The sequence below is a fragment of the Petromyzon marinus genome, chromosome 32 (assembly GCF_048934315.1).
Source record: "Petromyzon marinus isolate PM22_M1 ecotype Great Lakes invasive population chromosome 32, UKy_Petmar_22M1.pri1.0, whole genome shotgun sequence".
NCBI lineage: Eukaryota > Metazoa > Chordata > Hyperoartia > Petromyzontiformes > Petromyzontidae > Petromyzon > Petromyzon marinus.
This window is the reverse complement of record NC_133698.1, coordinates 9,652,953-9,670,979: the sequence shown is the minus strand read 5'-3', so window position 1 is coordinate 9,670,979 and position 18,027 is coordinate 9,652,953. Positions and strand designations below refer to the sequence as shown.

Here is an 18,027-nt window from a genome sequence, read left to right as displayed (position 1 = left end):
GTGGGAAAATGTACAGCATCCATCATGGTTCGTTACTCCGGGGGACTTCCTCTTAAACTTTATAATGTTGAGTCTTTTCCCTCTCCCCGGCTCTTATCGCATTAATGAAGGTAGCGGAAAATGTTGCTTGCAAAAAAAAAACCCATTGTTGTGGAATTAGCCTGGGAACAGGCAGTGCTTTTTTTGGGGGGGGGGTAGGAAAATAAATATACAAACAAGGACAAAAACCCTCATGTAGCCTTAGTAGAATTTTGGGGCAAGTGCTGTTTGCGAGTCGCGCCTATGAAGGCCGGCACGGCACACGAGGGGGTGGGTGGCCAGCACCACGCCCGGCCGCCTTGGCGATGTTTACACACCGCACCAGGTACTCATTTGAGGTTCAGTCGACCTAAGGGAGGCCCAGGACCGGTTCAGATAATCGTCACTGGTGTTGGCCGTGAAGCGGGAAGTGAACCCGTGCGGCCGGGTTCGTAACGCAGCGCTCTCTAACCACTGCACCACCGCTCCCCACTGTGCCACCACACACACGTGCACACATGGACGTTAAATGTCGTGACAGCGAACAGGAAGTGACTGGGATCTGTGACATCATCTCCTTTTCCGTTGTTACCCCGTGGCAGTCGGTCAAGGACCCACATTATTTTTGGTTGTAATGTGGAGCCATTTAATGACCTTATTTTGTCCATATTTTGTGTTTTTTGTTGTTGTTGTGGTGGTGGGTTTTGTTTATTGTTATTGTTTTAGAATATGATGTTCGGAGAAGGACTTGCAAACACACGGGTTTCGAGTCTGCGCAAGCCCGGCCCCGGACTGTGCGTGGAAAGAGCCGATTCCAATCTATCCGGCACAAATACAAAAATTCTGTTCATCCATTTGATGAACGGTCCCTACTGGTGCCATGTTTCCATAGACGCCAGTGGGATTGCCATTATTGCCACTTCAGCAATAATGCGCCCCCCCCACCTCTCCACCCCTACACACGTCAGTGAACTGCAGGACGACGACACATCGTTAGTTTTTCCATTGTTCCCTCGCAAATAAAATTTGAATTTGTTGGGGGGTTTTTTTCTCTTCTTCACACGTCGCTGTTTTTAACCTTTTTAAATTTAGCTAGCGTGATGAGACGTGGTTAGTTTTTCTTTTGCATGTTAAACAAACGCATGTTGAACAATCCTCGTTTGGCGATGTTTCTGCCTCCCAAGTGTGGTGGACGTCTTGAGATTCGTGCACTTGTTTGAGTGGACGATTTATTCTGCCGTTTGGATAACCCATTTGAAAACCAATTAATTTGTAATGTTTGCGTTGATATCAATTATTTTCTATTTCAGTCTTGGCTGTTAGCTTTCCAAATCCCAAATCTTCCAATCTCGTTCCTCCATCTCATTTTCTCCTGTCTGCCTCTTCTGCTTCCCTCTAGATCGTTCTATCGTTTAGCTTGCCCAATATTGAATTAATTCACAGGAATTAAAATATTGTTCGACACTCCCATGGTTAAACTATTAAACAGGAACTATCAACAATTTTTCTTTACCAAGTAAAGCCCACTGAGCTATATAGCTCTTTTTTAGAAGTGACATGACCACCAATGATAGCCCAACGAAGTGGCTTATCGTGTGGACATTTATAGCAGCTAATTGCTCTAAACGCACGTTTCTAAACATGCGTTTAGAGTACTTGAGTGACTTGGTGGAGAGGCTGTCGGATCATGCGGCTGTGTGATGCACCCATCCACAGAGCACTAAGTTCCTGCGAAGTGGAAGTGCAGCATGTAGGTTGTTGACCTATTTTGTGTTCAGTTCATATGTTTTTTTTTACGAGTGGGTTTTCCCCAAACACTCCAGTTTCCTGTTACACGCAAAAATGCATTTGCCAAACATCCCAAGTTGGAACCGCCTGAATAGAAAATTGTCTCGGAACTCGGTGAGGCTTTTCTGGCTAACTAAGTGCGAATTTATTCATGCACACCACCCAGAGTGCGCCAGATCTCATCAGATCTCGGAAGCTAGGCAGGGTTTGAGTCTGGATAGTGCTTCGATGAGGGATTACGTGTGTAACAGGATATTATTATAAGTAACCGAGTCACTTTGTGGGCAACATTGGGCTTTGCAGAAATATCACTTGATGTTACTTTACTGCTGCTCGCCTGCGTCTGTGCTTCAGCCGCTGACGCCAACCCCCGTTGACGAGCACGGTGAAGTACGGTCAAATACCCTCCGCAACCCGTGCAAAGTTGGGAGGCCCCCCCCCCTCCATCCAGCTTTGGATTTACAAAGGACTGTACACATTGCACATCAACTAGTGTTACGAACACTCAACACATAATGCCCGCGCTCCGAATTGTTGCCAACTACTGCTACGTATTTCTCCTCCCCACCCCCTTCCCATGACCCCACGGTGACCTCCCGCGGCGCAGACTTTGGATTTGGGAATTTCTTCCGGCGGGGCGAGGCGCTGACGACGTGGTGCGGCAGCCCGCCGTACGCCGCCCCCGAGGTTTTCGAGGGGCTGGAGTACGAGGGGCCGCAGCTGGACGTCTGGGTGAGTGGTGGTGGCAGCGGCGGGGGGCTCGTAGCGGTTGCCGGGGTCAAATGCTCCCGCAAGCAACTGCGCGGCCCCGTCGCCGCCGCTTTTGAGGGCCACGTATGAATATGGCTTGCGAAAAAAAACAGCTACGCACGCACGTCCGGTGCAGATCGCTGGTGGGAAAGAAGTTCTGCATATGCACAACAAGCTTGCAGAGATGTACGTATGTATGTATGTTGAACTTCTTTCACACTGTACGTGGCCAATCGTGCTAATCGGAGCCAAACGTTCTCATCGGAGATACCGCAGCTTCAAATCGCTAGGCCAAAATATTGTAATAAGGAAGATCCCAATTATGTTCGGAATGTGTTCCCGATTTTTCGGATTGTTTCAAAAAATAGATCATCTTTATTTTGTACGTTATAATCTCTGACAGTTTTCTTTTGGATTGATTCAAAAGCATGATGTCACTTGCATGATGCCACTTCCATGCTTTTCCCACCGAAAATGATGCCATGGGGCATCGGGTGACATCGCTATTGTTAGACATTAAAAAATAAAAATATTATTTTAAATCAAAACCCATCCCGAGTGTGCACTCTGTGTGTATGATGCACAGTAAACGATTGCGTGCGTGCCGGTGGTGGTGTGCGTGCGTGCGTTATGTGCCAGTGGGGGTGTGTGTGTGCGTGTGCTCGCTAACAGCACTTGCCCCTACAGTCTGTTAAGGCTACACGGGGGATCTTTGTTGCGTGCGTGTGTCCCGCAGTCCCTCGGAGTCGTGCTGTACGTGCTGGTGTGTGGAGCCCTCCCGTTTGACGGTCCGACGCTGCCCATCCTCAAGCAGAGGGTGCTGGAGGGGCGATTTCGCATTCCCTACTTCATGTCTGAAGGTGAAATCCCCCCCCTCCATCGTCATTCGAGTAACACGATGCCTTGCCACCCAGCGTCATCGCCACCAGACACACGGAGAATTGTCTACGGCCTCGCAAATATAGCGATGACCTTTTTTTGAAAAACCGGCCCATTGCATAATGAAACATGGAGAAGGTGCACGCTTAACATTACACCGAGAGATGGAAATAGGAGCACGTGGATTTCCGAACGTATTCGAGTCCAAGTAAACTAAAACAACTTTTTTATTTTACCAAGTAAGGCCCATTGAGTTATATAGAGCTCTTTTTCAGCAGTGACCTGACCACGAATGATAGCTCAACGAAGTGGCCTATCAAGTGGAAACCTATAGCAACCAAATACTCTAAACGTGTGATGTTGATTCCAAATGTGGAGGGAAAAACCAGAGGACCCAGAGAAAAATCCGCGCGACACAGGGAGAACATGAATGCTCAAAATATACAGCAGGCGTCAGGGTCGGGATCGAATCCACGACCTCCTGTATACCCGGCGAGTTGGTTAACATCTCGCCACCACGGCGCCCGTCCAGCAGTGCATTGACAACGGGCTGTAGATGATAGATGATTGAGAGCACAATGAGACGAAAAAGTATTTTTTCATATCATCATCATCATCACGATCCATGGGCAGATAGGCCTGTACATTTCGCCATTTGTTTCCACTTTCCTCACCGTCTTGTAGTGCCAATTTGCTCAAGAAGTGGCCACATCTTTCTGGCACCAATCTCTTAAGTCGTCAGCGAGCCACTCGCTGCTAGGTCTTCCTCTTTTCTCGGTTCCTTACATTTTCCCCCGAACAACACGCTTTCACACACACACACACATATATATATAAAAGGGAGACTGGGTATAGATTGACGGGGCACGTTTTGTGAGCGAGAGTTGGTGCGGGCCAGCACTGCGTCCAGCTGCCGCTGTGTCCACAGCGCCGATCCCGCTCACGACTAACACCTGCTCAGATCAGCTCTTTTCCCAGGCTGTTCGTACGGCTGAATGGGAGGGGGGGGCGAGGTTGGGACGGGATGGGGGAGGTCGTCTTTCGTTCCGCCCCCCCCCCCCCGCACGTTTCACATACACGCCGTTGTGTAAATACGCGTAACGGCATCAGTCTTCTTCAGGATTTGAACGCCCTCGTGGAGACCGCCCGATGAGGTCCCAAAAGTCGCCGTCAATGCGTTTCTGCTTCGGTGATTACACGGAGAGGGTTTTAAACGTCGCCGAGAGACACCGCGCATCGCTCGGTGGGGGGCGGAGGAGGGGGGTGGGGGCCCGTGGACGCAGAGACGCACAGTGGTCTCGGACGTAACTGACGGGCCGGGCAAATCCCGAACGTTGAATCTGCGCTTCATCCCACCGGAGACGGCAGCGCGTTTTGCCCGGGGAAACTACCGACGAGCTGGTTTTACACTCCGAAAAACAAATCTGCTTTGAGCTGTAAAATTTTCCTGCTGCTACTTAAAAAGAGCACAATTTTTACGGAGTAGTAAGTAAAACAAAAAACAACAACCTCAATCTTGATCGAGTGACCATTGTGTGCCGCCGAAATGGAGACGTTTGGCGCGTGCTGTTGAATTCTGCTGCGCAGGAACGTCTGTCCCCGTCGGCGGCACCGCCCCTCGGGGCACGGCTGGTCCTCCGGTCCACCGTTTTGATTTAACGCGAAAGGCCGCGACAAAGTCGTGCCGCGGCGGGGGTGACGCCGCTTCGTTCGTTGTAAATCTCGCGCCCCCCCTTTGGACTTGCAGAATCCAGCTTTTCTTGTCACTCCGCGAATGTGCACGACGTTAATGCGGGCAGCAGTCGGCGTTTTGCGTGAAATCATTTCTGTTTCTTTTTGTTTGAGCCAAGAGTGACGCATCCCCCGCTCACGCCGTCGCAGCCGCTCGTTGAGCGATCGAGTCGCCTCTTTGCAGAGCTCGTTTCTCCTCTGCGCTTGTACTTTCTTCGCTTAAAAAGCGTTGACTTTGTTCGTATTCGCTTTGCCGTTTGTTTGTACCGTCTCGGAGCTAGAGGGCTGAAATGAAACAACGGCAGTGCGTCATCGATGCTCGCTCCCTCGGATATTTTGATGGAGGAATCGAGGGAATATCATGGTTACATAAGCCAGATTTAGAATTACTGTATCGGAATCAGAATACGTATTTATAGTGGAGGAATCTGATGAGCTATAAAGCTCTTTTCCACAGATATCCAGTAGGGGCACGGGGTCAGAACGGTACAACATCAAAAAATACAAAAACACGATAGGAGTGCTGAGTATAGGAAAGGTAAACAAATCACTTGAAAAATATAGACAAATAAAACTAAGCTATTTTCATCTCGCCAGGTAAGGCCCACCGAGCTGTTAGCTTCTTTTTCAGAAGCCACATGGCCACAAACGATACCGCAGCGAAGTGGCCCATCAAGTAGAAATGCATCGCAGCAAAACGATCTGAAACAATCTGAACGCACGTTTCTAAATATATGACAGCATTCAAACGCAGCCGTGTGCACGAGCAGAAGGAGACGCGACGTGCACGCGCGTGACACCGAGCAAACGGCGATCCCGACCTCGCCCGATCGTCTGCGTTGACGCGAGGTTCTCAATTTTTGTTGTTTTCGGCCGAGCGTGGCGCCGCCACGGAGCTCCGTCGCTCGCGTGGAGAACCTAGAGGGGCTCCTCACAGCGCTAGCCCCCGACAGGCACGGGGGGAGGTTGGGGGGGTGGTGCGGGAGGGATCGGGGTGGTCGGGGGGGGGGCGGCAAGAGGCCGCGTGAATCCAGGCAAAACGTGTCGCGCGCGATAATCATATTCATCTCTTTGGATGAAATTAAATTAATTAAATTGAAAGACGCAAAAACGAACGAGGGTGATGACGCATTAACACCTACTTGACGACAACGGTGGCGGCGCTTGGAAACAATTGTATAAATTAATACCTTTTCCCCCTCTCCCCCTCCTGACCTCAGTTTGTAAAGCTGAGTCATTTTAAAGGAAGGCTAATCGTTTGTTTTTATGCTTGTGTGTGTTTCTGTTATTGTGCGGGTTCCACTTCATAAATGTCATATTCTTGGTTCTTTCGGTAAAGTCACGTAGAAGGGAAACAATAAAATAATAAAAATATAAAACAATAACATTCTCACGACGTTTCGACTGCAACACAAGCAATCATCATCAGGTGTGAAAACCTGCAATCATGAAAGCTTTAAATCAAAATTAATAAATGTCATCGCATTATTATCGCTGCTTGGGGGCCTGCATAGGCGGGTAACGTTAGCTTTATTTTAAATAACAATAACAACAACAAAGTATTACGTACATACAGGAATTCTTACGTAAACGTAGTGGAGCTAATCAAGCCCCTTCCTGAACGTGTTTAAATTCTGACGTGGTAACGTTGTGCTTTGTGGATCTGACAACAGCACCAGTGTTCGTTGGTCTCATTTATTACTTGGGATCGTTTGGCTACATGTATGTTTGTGTGTATATTTTGCTCGCTCGTTTGTCCGAGATATTTATTTCCTCATTCGTTTATCCGTGTTTGATTCCTTTTTTTTTAATGAAACTATGTTTTATTATTTAAAATTACAGTACGGGAAAACTTGATAATGTACACATATATACACAAACACGTACAGAAAAGCATGCTAGTTGGCTTCATCGACACGCTTCGTTCGAACACTTTGCAATCTACTTTTGACCAATTTCTTCATCCGTCCGTTTGTTTTTTTGTATCCGTCAACCGATTTACGCCATCTTCAATCGGTCTCTCAATTCGCTCATCGCTCTTTCTCTCTCTGTCGCGCGCCGCTGCAGACTGCGAGCACCTCATCCGCCGCATGCTCGTGCTCGATCCGTCCAAGCGGCTGACGATCGCGCAGATCCGGCAGCACCGCTGGCTGCAGGGCGAGGGTGGCCCGCCCCGTGCCCTCGTGCTGCCCGAGCAGCCGCCCATGGCCACGCTCGGGGAGCAGCAGAGCCGCGCCGAGCCGTCCGCCGCCACAGCCGCCGCAGCCGCCGCCGCCGCCGCGGCCGCCGCCGCCCTCCCGTCGCCGCCCTCGCCGCCGCCGCCGCCGCCGCCGCCGCCGCCGCCGGCCGTGTCCGTCCAGCCAGCGGCCGCGTCGGAGTCCGCGTCGCCATCGCCGCTGTACAGCCCGGGCCTGCCCCAGTACAACGAGCACGTGCTGAGGCTCATGCAGAGCCTGGGCATCGACCAGCAGAAGACTCTGGAGGTAGCCCGTCGTCGCGAAGTCGCGCTACGTTCGGCGAGTGACGTTATCCGTCGGCCAATGGCTTTTGTTGCTGCGTTTTTTTGCCCCCCCCCCCCCTCTCCTCCCCCGCTTAACAGTTTGCCCATTGCAAAGTTGTTTCTGCTGATTTTTTTTCTCATTTTGACGACTTCCGCCAAACGGCCGACAGAACGACCGTCCGAGCGAGCGACGGACGCCCCGACCCCGCTCACCAATTGCCGTTTCCCCCCGCGCCGCGTGCGTTGCGCGCGCGAGCAGTCGCTGCAGAACAGAAGCTACAACCACTGCTTCGCCATCTACCACCTGCTCGTCGACCGCCTGAGAGCTCACCGCTCCAGCTTTCCCGTGGACCACCGCGTGGACGCGCGCAACAGGCGGCCCAGCACCGTCGCCGAGCAGGCCCTCGCCAAGGTACACGCTCGCGGACACACGTGTACGCGCACGCACGCACGAGCAGCTGCCTTCACCAACTCGAAGCGGACAGCCCGTGTGTTCACCTGCGGCAGGGTGGCGCTGCCCCGCTACGCCCAGCCCCTAGCTTCCAAACGCTCACGCTGTGGGCTTCTGTGCAGTGACCATTTGAGCCCCGTGTGATGACTAAAGCATGCCTGTGCAGGTGCGTTTATAGTAGAGGACAGGGTAAAAGATTCAGCCCTGCAATTGCTTGCTCATAATGCCTAGTCTTCCATGCTGCGGCGGTGAGATGTTAATTACCTCGCCTGGTATTCGGGAGGTCGTGGGTTTGGTCCTGACTCTGACAACTGTATGGTCCTCAGATTTTTCCCTCAACGTTTAGAAACAACGTACCTTTAGAGTATTTGGCTGCTATAAATTTACGCTTGATAAGCCACTTCGTTGAGCTAGTATTTGTGAACGTCAGGTCACTTCTGAAATTAGCTATGTAGCTCCGTAGGCCTTACCTGGTAAAATAAAAAAAATAGTTTAGTTTGGTTTTTAGTTTTGACTGTGAAATATCTCGGGGGCCGTACAAAGAAGTCCTCGCCCGCTCGTCTTTGGGAAGTCTCGGCTGTGAGGAACGCGCCCCAACCCGGCGCACCTTCTGCGTGGATGAGGCCACGTGGACCGGACTTGACGATGGGACGCGTGCTCCGGGCAGTCGACGCGAGGTCCAGGCTTGAACCATGCCACGCGTGACGGCACGGCAGCGTTGCATTCCCTTCTCGCGCGCTACTAAGTCGCTTGTTGGGTAGATTGCTCTGTAATCGCCGATTGCGTGTACCTACTCGCGCGGGTTTTTTGTGGTCTTTGTGTGGTAGGCACAGCTGTTAGCAATTATCTGCTGTGCAATCCATCTCCATGGGGATGTTTATTGTTGAGCCCTTCCCCCTAACGATGTCCCATACTTTGGAGGTGATGCTAATAAAAATAGCGGCCCTAATTGCGTGCGCAGTGCTCAAACGAGAGGCCGCACAACTCCTAAAACGCACGTTTGGGCACGCGTGACAACGAAGCGCCGCCTCAAATCGAACACAGATCACGGCCCATATACACGTACGCTTTCTGTCTCGGGGGCACGCCCGCGTGTAAATACTACCACGTTTCTTTACATGTACATATACATTACATTTACATTCCGTGGGTAATGACTTCCACGTGACGTGGAAGGAAGAGAGGAAAAAAAAACCGCGCGTAGTGGCGCGTTAAGTGATTGTGTGCGAGCGAGCGCGTTGCTAAGTGTGTGCACGCGCGCGTGGAGCGGCGGCCGCGAACCCTGGCGACCTGAGCTCGACACCCGTCCACGGCGAGCATCGGCCGTAATTCCGCCCCCCCCCCCCCCCCCCCCCCCCCCCCCCGCAAACGCTAACGAGCCGCGTTAAGTAAAGCAAGTGCCGTTCCCCCTCTCTCTCCTCCCCCCCCACGCGTCGTTTCAGGCCAACCCAGCGATGTACCCCATGGGTCTCCTGCCTCAGAGCATCAGGCACCACCACCTGCAGCAGCAGTGCGCCGGCTTCACGGCGCTGGCTTCGGACCGCGGCTCGTTTGGCCAGTCCGGCGGAGGACACCCCATGGAGCTCGGCCTGTTGGAAGAGGAACTCTTTGTGCCGACCCCCAAGGTGACTCATTCTTCCCACCGTCATTTATCGACCCTATCCCGCCGAGTCCGTAATTCTGGACGCGGCTGGCTGGACCAGTGTCTTTGAGGATAGAGAAAGCAGGCCAAAGGGGGGACGTCTTAGGTGGGGTTGTGTAGAAGGCGCTGTCTACCACAAGACAAAGATCCCCCCCCATATAGCCTTCAACAAACCATTGGGGTAAGTGCTGTTAGCGAGCCGCTATTAAGGCCGGCATGGCACACGAGGGAGGGGGTTGGTGGCTAGCACCGCGTACAAACACACACACACACCACGTACATGGATAGACGTGTTATCGAGCCGTGTATAATATGGGTGGGAAGATGAGTCAATTCATCGGTGAATACAGGTTGATTATTGAGGTGAATGTTACACGCGTCAAATTGCAAGTGTAGGAATGGACATTTTTGGTATATAACATTTTATTGTAATGGCTTCATGCGGCCGACTCCAGCCCCTAGTGGCCAATACCTTCTGTGTATGGTTAAGAAAAGGAAAGATCGCGACGGTGAATCTCAACAATTCGTTGAAACCTTATGCGACGCAGTGGCGAGATGTTAACTACCTCAACCTCACTCATTGGTTTTTTCGGTAAAGTCACGTTTCGATCACAACGCAAGCTTGCGTTGTGATCGAAACGTCGTGATTGTTTTTTGTTTTAATATAATTTTATTGTGTTTCTACATACGTGACTTTACCGAAAAAACCAATGAGTAATTTTATGCAGTCACGAAAGCTTTAATACTTTATTACCTCAACCTCCTCTACAGGAGGTTCGTGGGTTGGATAACCAACCCTGACACTTGTGTATTTGGAGTTTGCATGTTCTCCCCGTGGTCTAGTGGATTTTTCTCCGGGTCGTCCGGTTTTTCCCACCGCATTTAGAAACAATGCATTTGGAGTATTTGGCTGCTATACATTTCCACGTGATAAGCCACTTCGTTGGGCTATCATTTGTGGCCAGCTCGCTTCTGAAAAGAGCTGCATAGCTCAGTGGGCCTTATCTGATGAAATAAAACATTGTTTTGTTTTAACAGTAGTTTAGTTTGAATAGTAGTTTAGTTTTAACCCTGACCCTAATCTGCTCAAATTCCCATTGGCGCCGTGAGTCCCCCGCACCAGCCCTTGTCCCTTCTGGCGACGTGTTCCTGCCCCAAGCCCGCTTAGTTTTCCCAACGGTGAATGTAACGTCTCGGATTTTCGCAAGTTGGCTGTTTCCGCGCGATCTTATTCCTCTTTCTCTCAATGTATTTTAAAGCGTGCACCTTTTCAGCTTTTGTTCCGCATCCATCAAAGTGCGCGAAAGTTTTTTTTTTCCCACAAAGCTCACATCCAATAGAAGAACAACTCGGCCCATAGCTTCCCCTCGCAGGACGTGGTTTATTTTTGGAGCAATTACAATTATGAGCGGAAAGGAAAGAAGCACGTAGAGATTTTAATAGACCAGAAGATTGGCTGTTGTGTCAGAAACCATCCCTTTGAAACCCTTTCTTTCAGACAACATAATAATAATACGGTATCGACAGCAAAAGTTAAGAGTTATTTCTTAAAATACCATTTGCCATAATTGCAATGTGTAGCCACAGCGTGTCACAACTCGAGGCTACGGAGGGCAAATAATTGAGCGGAAATTAAACGCACAATAAACAGAAATGGCGACGACGATGGTGGAGGCGACGACAATAACAACAAAAGTAAACACAATTACGAGTGAGACGGTGATGATTTTAAATACAGCCAGGTGGCCGAACGGCGGGTTAATTCCGTCGTGCGGCGTGGACTCCGTCTAATGGCCGCACTCGTCGACCCGAGCCAGGAGACGAACGATTTGAGACGGTCGGTTCGCTCAGCGTGTGTCCGCGCGCCGATTGCCGTCATGTTCCACAACACGCCAATGTCCCACAGATACTCGACCCTGCCATGGCCACGCACCGCCTCCCCCCTACTCTGGTGCAATCAAGTCACTGCATTCCTATCGCACGTTTCACACTGGCCTGTGCCTCCCAGGTGTTTAACCCTTTCCCGTTGTGAAACGTCTGCAAGTTGCAGGGTGGGTCCCTGTTCATCGCTGCATCTCGGAATTGTGCCAAAGCGGTTCAGCGTTGATTTTATTTAGAGAGGCCTAGCGCCGTTGTTTTTAAAGACATTGCACTCACCGCAGAGAACTGTAGCGACACGACCGCACTCTACGATAGCCGGTGCCGAAGGAGGTGGTCGGTTTGATCCCGACCCTGACGTCTGCTGTATGTTTGGAGTTTGCGTGTCTCTCTCCCCGCAGTCTCATGGATTTTTCACGGAATCTACCTATTTTCCCTGCACATTTATAATCAACTTGCGTTTAGAGTATTTGGCTGCTGTAAATTTCCACGTGATAAGCCCCTTTGTCGGGCTGTCATTTGTGGCCGGGTCACTTTTGAAAAAGAGCTTTTAGCTCAGTGGGCCTTACCTGGTAAAATAAAAAATTGTTCAATTTAGTTTAGGTAGGCGTCATCCCAGTTTAACGTTCCAACGTTGGCACTTGGTTGGAACCGGTGGACCAACGTTCCACGTTTACCGGGATGTGACTCGCCAAGGGCCTTCTGATATGAAAGGACGTATTTTTCCCCCCCACACTCGTGGTGTAGGGATCACTGGCAGGCAGCCACAGCAGCAGTCTGCAGTGAGGGAAAAGGGGGCGGCCTCGTCACCTGACCTCGCGCAGCCAACATCGCTTTTTGTCTCTGGGCAGGGCCTTATCAACGCACACAAACCCCACCGCTTTCCACAAGTGGGTTGAAGGTCACGATGCGGTCTTAAGGTGGTTCGTCAATATTGACCTTGACATCGGTTATACGTTGGCCCTCTTTTGTGAATGATGTTGTTGAGTATTTAACGTCTACTTGGCATGAGACAAGCTTGGGCGGGGGGGGGGGGGGGGCGTGTGCCGGTTTCGCTTTGGTAACGGCGTTTAGAAATCAGCTGCTGTTGAAGTGGCATGCGAATGCAGTTCACGTGACTCGGGCGTTGTGTTATTTATTCCTTCGCAATTTGCGACACTGTTTTGTTGGCTGTATCTTACATTGATGCTTTTGAGTCGCTGTAGACAAATAACGGAAATGCGAAACATTGCAATCGCCGTTCTTCGTGCGGGGATGTGTGAGCTGTTTTGCATTGATCGTCCCAAAAGTGCACATTTTGCTGAAAACGGTTGGGCGCTTTGGAACGTTTCCACACAATAAGCTCTGGGTCACCGCCGCACCCAGTGTGGTGAATCCCGCATATCGCTTTGCTTCCGTTGACTTGAGGGGTGCCGCGGTGGCTAGGAGAAGTTAACTGCCTCGCCTGGTATACAGGAGGTCGTGGGTTCGATCCCGACCCTGACGTCTGTACATTTGGAGTTTGCGTGTTCTCCCCGCGGTCGTGTGGATTTTTCTCCAGGTCCTCCGATTTTTACCTCCACATTTGGAAGCATGCGTTCAGTGTATTTTTCCTGCTTTAAATTTCCACGCGACAAGCCACTTTGTCGAGCTGTAATTTGTGGCCAGGTCGCTTCTGCAAAAGAGCCGTTTAGCTCGGTGGGCCTTACCTGGTAAAAAAAAACCAATTGTTTCGTTTTAGGTTAGACTTCATTCGCACGCCTACAAGCAACCAACGCAAACCTTCCCTGGCGCCAACATGTGCAGCATTCAAAGCAAAGTAGATCATCTCCAGCTTGCAGCCCTTAGCCCAGTACTGCAAATTCCTCGTTACTATTATAGGGGGGGGCGGGGTGAGTTTATCCGTGGGCCAGCTGCTGTTGACTTCCCCTAGAAGTTGTTGTTCCTCGTTTATGAAGATCCCAGAGGGGGTGCAGGGCTGAGCCACCCCTGACCGCGAATTGAACTCGCGCACCTTCTGATGGCGAGCCCGACGGGCTCTTAACCGCCGCCCCGTGCCACCCGGTGGCCGGATTTCCCCCCCCCCCCAGTAATATATATCTCGCTTGCACCCAACGCGGCGTCAGCGGCGGCAGCGTCTGGAGGCCGCTTGAGGCTCCGGAGGGTGGAGGAGGGGGAGGCAGGCCCTCTCCCTCGTGTCCGTGGCGCGTCAGAGAGTGTATCTTTGGTTACGGGAAGGCCTGCTACAAAGGAGGCCCGTTTATTTTCGTGGCTTTTAAACATTTAATGAATGAATTGTAATTGACGTCTGGCCTCTGGTATTTTAGTAAACCTCAGGGGCAAATGAGGCATGGATGGAGGGCGGCGGGGGGAGGTTTGACTTGTGTTTATTATTATCATCATCATCGGGGGAATCCTGGGACTGATATATATAACTAATATAGATAATTGGGCAGCACTTGCATTGAGATCATGGTGATTGTACCCCAGTAGTCGGCTGGTTTTCGCGTGAGCTGTTTCGTAAACAACGCTGGTGTGTTGTATAACAACGGAAGAAACCGTTCACCTGGGAATGGTTGTGTGTACCAACGGATATGAGCCTGTTCACCTGGGATCAGTTGCTCTTGAACAAGACGCACGGTTGCCCCACTTTACCGATGGGGACCCGGTGAGCGTCAGAATGGGAGCCACGCCCAGCTGCTTTTGGCAGGATCGATCCAGCTAAAATTGCCACCGGCTTAGGAATCCGGAATCCGGAATTCAAAGTTCGAGTAAGGGCCGCCCCCCGCGGATGGTGGTGCAGGGACAAACCTCCCTGTGGTACAATGTGTAAAATTACTATTCCAATAAATTTCGATTTAAAGCTTTCGTGACTGCAGGGATTCATATTCTTGGTTCTTTCGGTAAAGTCACGTAGAAGGGAAATAATAAAATAAGAAAAATGAAGCAATAAAATTCTCACGACGTTTCGATTGCAACACAAGCACACCTGATGATGATTGCTTGTGTTGCAATCGAAACGTCGTGAGAATTTTATTGTTTTATTTATTATTTCCCTTCTACGTGACTTTACCGAAAGAACCAATAATATATTCCAATAAAGTGAAAAGAAATCGCTTTGAAAAATTTTGCAATACATTTTCACGAAAATGTTTTCGTTCCAAAACGTCGCTCTCAAAAACGTGACGCTATTTTTGTTGATACTTTTATTGTTGTGCAGATTTGCGCTGAATATTTGCAGGTGCTTCGTCGTTTAGTCACTTGGGTTTGTTAAACTTGGGTTGTTTTGTTTGGCACGCTCAAATATTGTCCTGTGCGTTTTTGTCGTTTTAGCCCAGGTAATATGTGTGTATGTAGAACTACTTTCGCACAGTACATAGCCAACCGTGCTAATTGGAGATGCAGGATAACTCACAAGACACTTTGCTCTCAATCTGGCTCTCATCTAGTTATAAACAGTGTTCGTAGTTTTATTAAAAAAACAAGAACACGCATCTTTGCGTGGCACAGCATTGTCGTGTGTGTTTGTGTGCGCGTCTGCATTTAAGTGTGTGTGTGTGCATGCGTGTATGTAACCACAAGCGTATGCGTCATGTGTGTCTGTCATGTGTGATGCGAGTTTGAGTCTTGTTCACGGCCAACACCGGTGACGATTATCTGAACCGGTCCTCGGCCTCCGCTAGGTCGACTCAGCCTCAAATGAGTACCTGGTGCGGTGTGTAAACATCTCCACTCTGGAGACAAAGGTGGTCAGGCGTTGGTGCTGGCCACCCACCCCCTTGTGAGCCATTCCGGCTTCAATAGGTGCTCGCTAACAGCACTTCCCCCTGGAAGAAAGAAGAACAAATAAAGCACTTGCCCCAAAAGTCTGTTAAGGCTACACGTGGGACCTTTATATATTTTTTGTGTGTGTGTGTCGTGTGCACTCAACCCGTTTTCCCCACACCCCCAGGTGAGCGGCTGCATGCTGGAGCCCGTGCCTCCGACTCGCAAGGGCCGCTCGGTGTCGCCCATCAGCCCCGTGATGGAGGCCTCCATCGACGAGGGCGTGGAGATGGAGGAGCCGTGCGACTCGGGCCGCGGGCTCGCGGGGCTCACCCCGCTGGCCAACGCAGTCGCCCCTCCCTCGCGCCACGACGCGGCCAGGACGGCGTTCGCCGACGGCGGAGGGGACGGGGGTGGCGCGCTGCACGAGAGCACGGGTAGGCGGGCGGGCGGGCGGGCGGGCGGGCGTGAGCTGCTAGCCGCTCGCTCGGAACAATACAAATAAGTAAAGATCAAACGCGCAGAGGCAGCCCGGCATCGGGGCGTGGTGCCAGCACCACCGCTGGGCTCCCTAGGTTCAAACCCGGAGGCCTGTGTGTGCCTCGTAGGAGGAGGGAGGGGCGGGAGTGGTGGCTGCTTGCTTGACAGCATTGGGCTCGCATTTCTGAGTGCCGGGTTCAAACCCGAGGCACGGGTGACTCTCTCAGTGTGGTGAGTGTCCTTATCGGGGCACCGAGCCAACGCAACCCCCGTGAGTTTCTTGCATCTGAGCGCTTGGTGTGTGTTATTTCTGAAAGAGTGCCAGATAATCACAGTTGGAGGAACCTTTATAATTCAAAGAATCTTTGTGGCAATGGCCAGCTGGAGATTAACGTGTGCAAATTACTTTATTGACCTTTAATTGACCTTGGAATCACGTTACAACGAGGAGTGGAAATTACGATTTTAACGTGTTTGTCCTTTCATGATGTATTTACACTCAGACCTCTTGCATAATTGGGTGAAGCTGTACAGTTTGGTCAATTAGATCGCTGTGTTACCACCTGATCGTAATTAAAGGTTTTAATTCATTCAGATCCAGTCCGGCAGCTTAAATCCAAATGAATGAAAATAACATTGAAAAAATGTACGTGGTGTTGTGTGTTCTCAGGGTTTTGATTGGTATTGTGTGTAATTATGGACGTTATTTAAAAGTATTTTACCATACTTTTCTTAAAATGTTAATACTGTAGTAAAATATATATCAACGTGATTTCCTGCTCCAAATGAGTATTGAAGCCATCCCGTTTACCAGCCTGAGCCAGTATATCGAAATTCCACATTCCTATTACGGAGTTTGAGTCTTCCATAGGACAGCCACAGCTTACCTCCCACAAATTGGTAATATCAACTCTAAAACTATATATTTTTATTTTATCATGTAAGGCCCACTGAACTACGTAGCTCTCTTTCAGAAGCAACCTGGCCATCACAAATGTTAGCTCAACGACGTGGCTTATGATCACCATCATCAGCACGTGAAAAGTTCAACACAAGCGTGTAACGCCATTAAAATTATAAGCAATGCAGAAAATAAAACACAAATACAAAACGTCAAGAAATAGCAAAACAATGAAGCAGCAGCAGTATGAGCAGCAGCAGCAGCAGCTGACATCACTTTGTCAAGCCACTAGCAGATAAAGGGTTCCCCCGCTTCATGTCGGTCATATGACGTCATTGGACCGTACTTCACCACGCTGCTCCAATAAAGTGGTGTAAACAACAATTGAAAAAAGACATATATATTTCAGGGCAGGCATCCTACTTACTGTACATCCTCCCTCCTCCTGCTACATACAAATGAAGTGACGCTCGTTTCTGCCTCTCCCCCACGCAGAAACGTACTTCTTGCTGGGCTCGGGCTCGCCGTTCGGCAGCATTGGCTCGGAGTACTGCGAGCTGGGCACCGTGCTGCATCACTCTAGCCAGGATCTCCCGCCCGGCGCTCCCCCTCCTCCGCCTCCTCCTCCCCTGCCGCACCAGCACCAACGGCACCACCAGCACCACCAACAGCAGCAGCAGCAGCTGGCGGCGTTGCCCGCGGCCGCGGTGGGAGCGCCGGGCGGTTGCTCCCAGCGCGACGCGGACGGCGGCGGGACACCGTCGCCGCCGCCGCCGCCGGCGCCGCTCCCCGCCGGAGGAGGAGCCGGGCTCGTCCACCAGCAGCAGCAGCAGCAGCAGGCCGGGCAGGGCGAACGCGACGAGCACAACCGCTCTCCCGTCAGCTTCCGCGAGGGCCGAAGGGCGTCCGACACGTCGCTCACCCAGGGTACGCGACGCCGTCCGTCCGGCTTCCCCCCCCCCCCACCCTCCCCCCGGGACGTTTTTAGGGACGCTCGCAAAATCTGCGCCGATAGATCGGCGAACTAATTTCTGGGCTGCTATCTTCTAGCCACCTTGCAGCCCGCCCGCTGGGATGTTTTATCTACGCACGATTGAATTTGCGTGCTTGCAAGACCCACGTGTAAGAGCACTGGTGATGATGATAGCAGTGGTGATGATGATGATGATGTCGCTAATGACGATTACATTGCCAACAAGAGTGACGATATTGACTGTTAATTACGACAGTCATAACGACGATGATGGTGATAATAATGATGATGA

General features: G+C 50.9%; 1 protein-coding gene across 3 annotated transcripts in view; it reads left to right on the top strand.

Moving 5' to 3' along the window:
• The window catches only part of LOC116948149 (serine/threonine-protein kinase SIK2-like), an 83,413-nt gene that overhangs the window by 51,469 nt on the left and 13,917 nt on the right, over positions 1–18,027 (top strand). For all 3 annotated transcript variants that reach the window (XM_032964559.2, XM_032964558.2, XM_032964560.2), the window contains 7 exons: positions 2,414–2,538; positions 3,293–3,416; positions 7,234–7,649; positions 7,926–8,078; positions 9,560–9,742; positions 15,569–15,818; positions 17,258–17,689. In XM_032964559.2, coding sequence (XP_032820450.2) covers positions 2,414–2,538; positions 3,293–3,416; positions 7,234–7,649; positions 7,926–8,078; positions 9,560–9,742; positions 15,569–15,818; positions 17,258–17,689 — 1,683 coding nt within the window. The remainder of the gene's footprint in view (positions 1–2,413; positions 2,539–3,292; positions 3,417–7,233; positions 7,650–7,925; positions 8,079–9,559; positions 9,743–15,568; positions 15,819–17,257; positions 17,690–18,027) is intronic.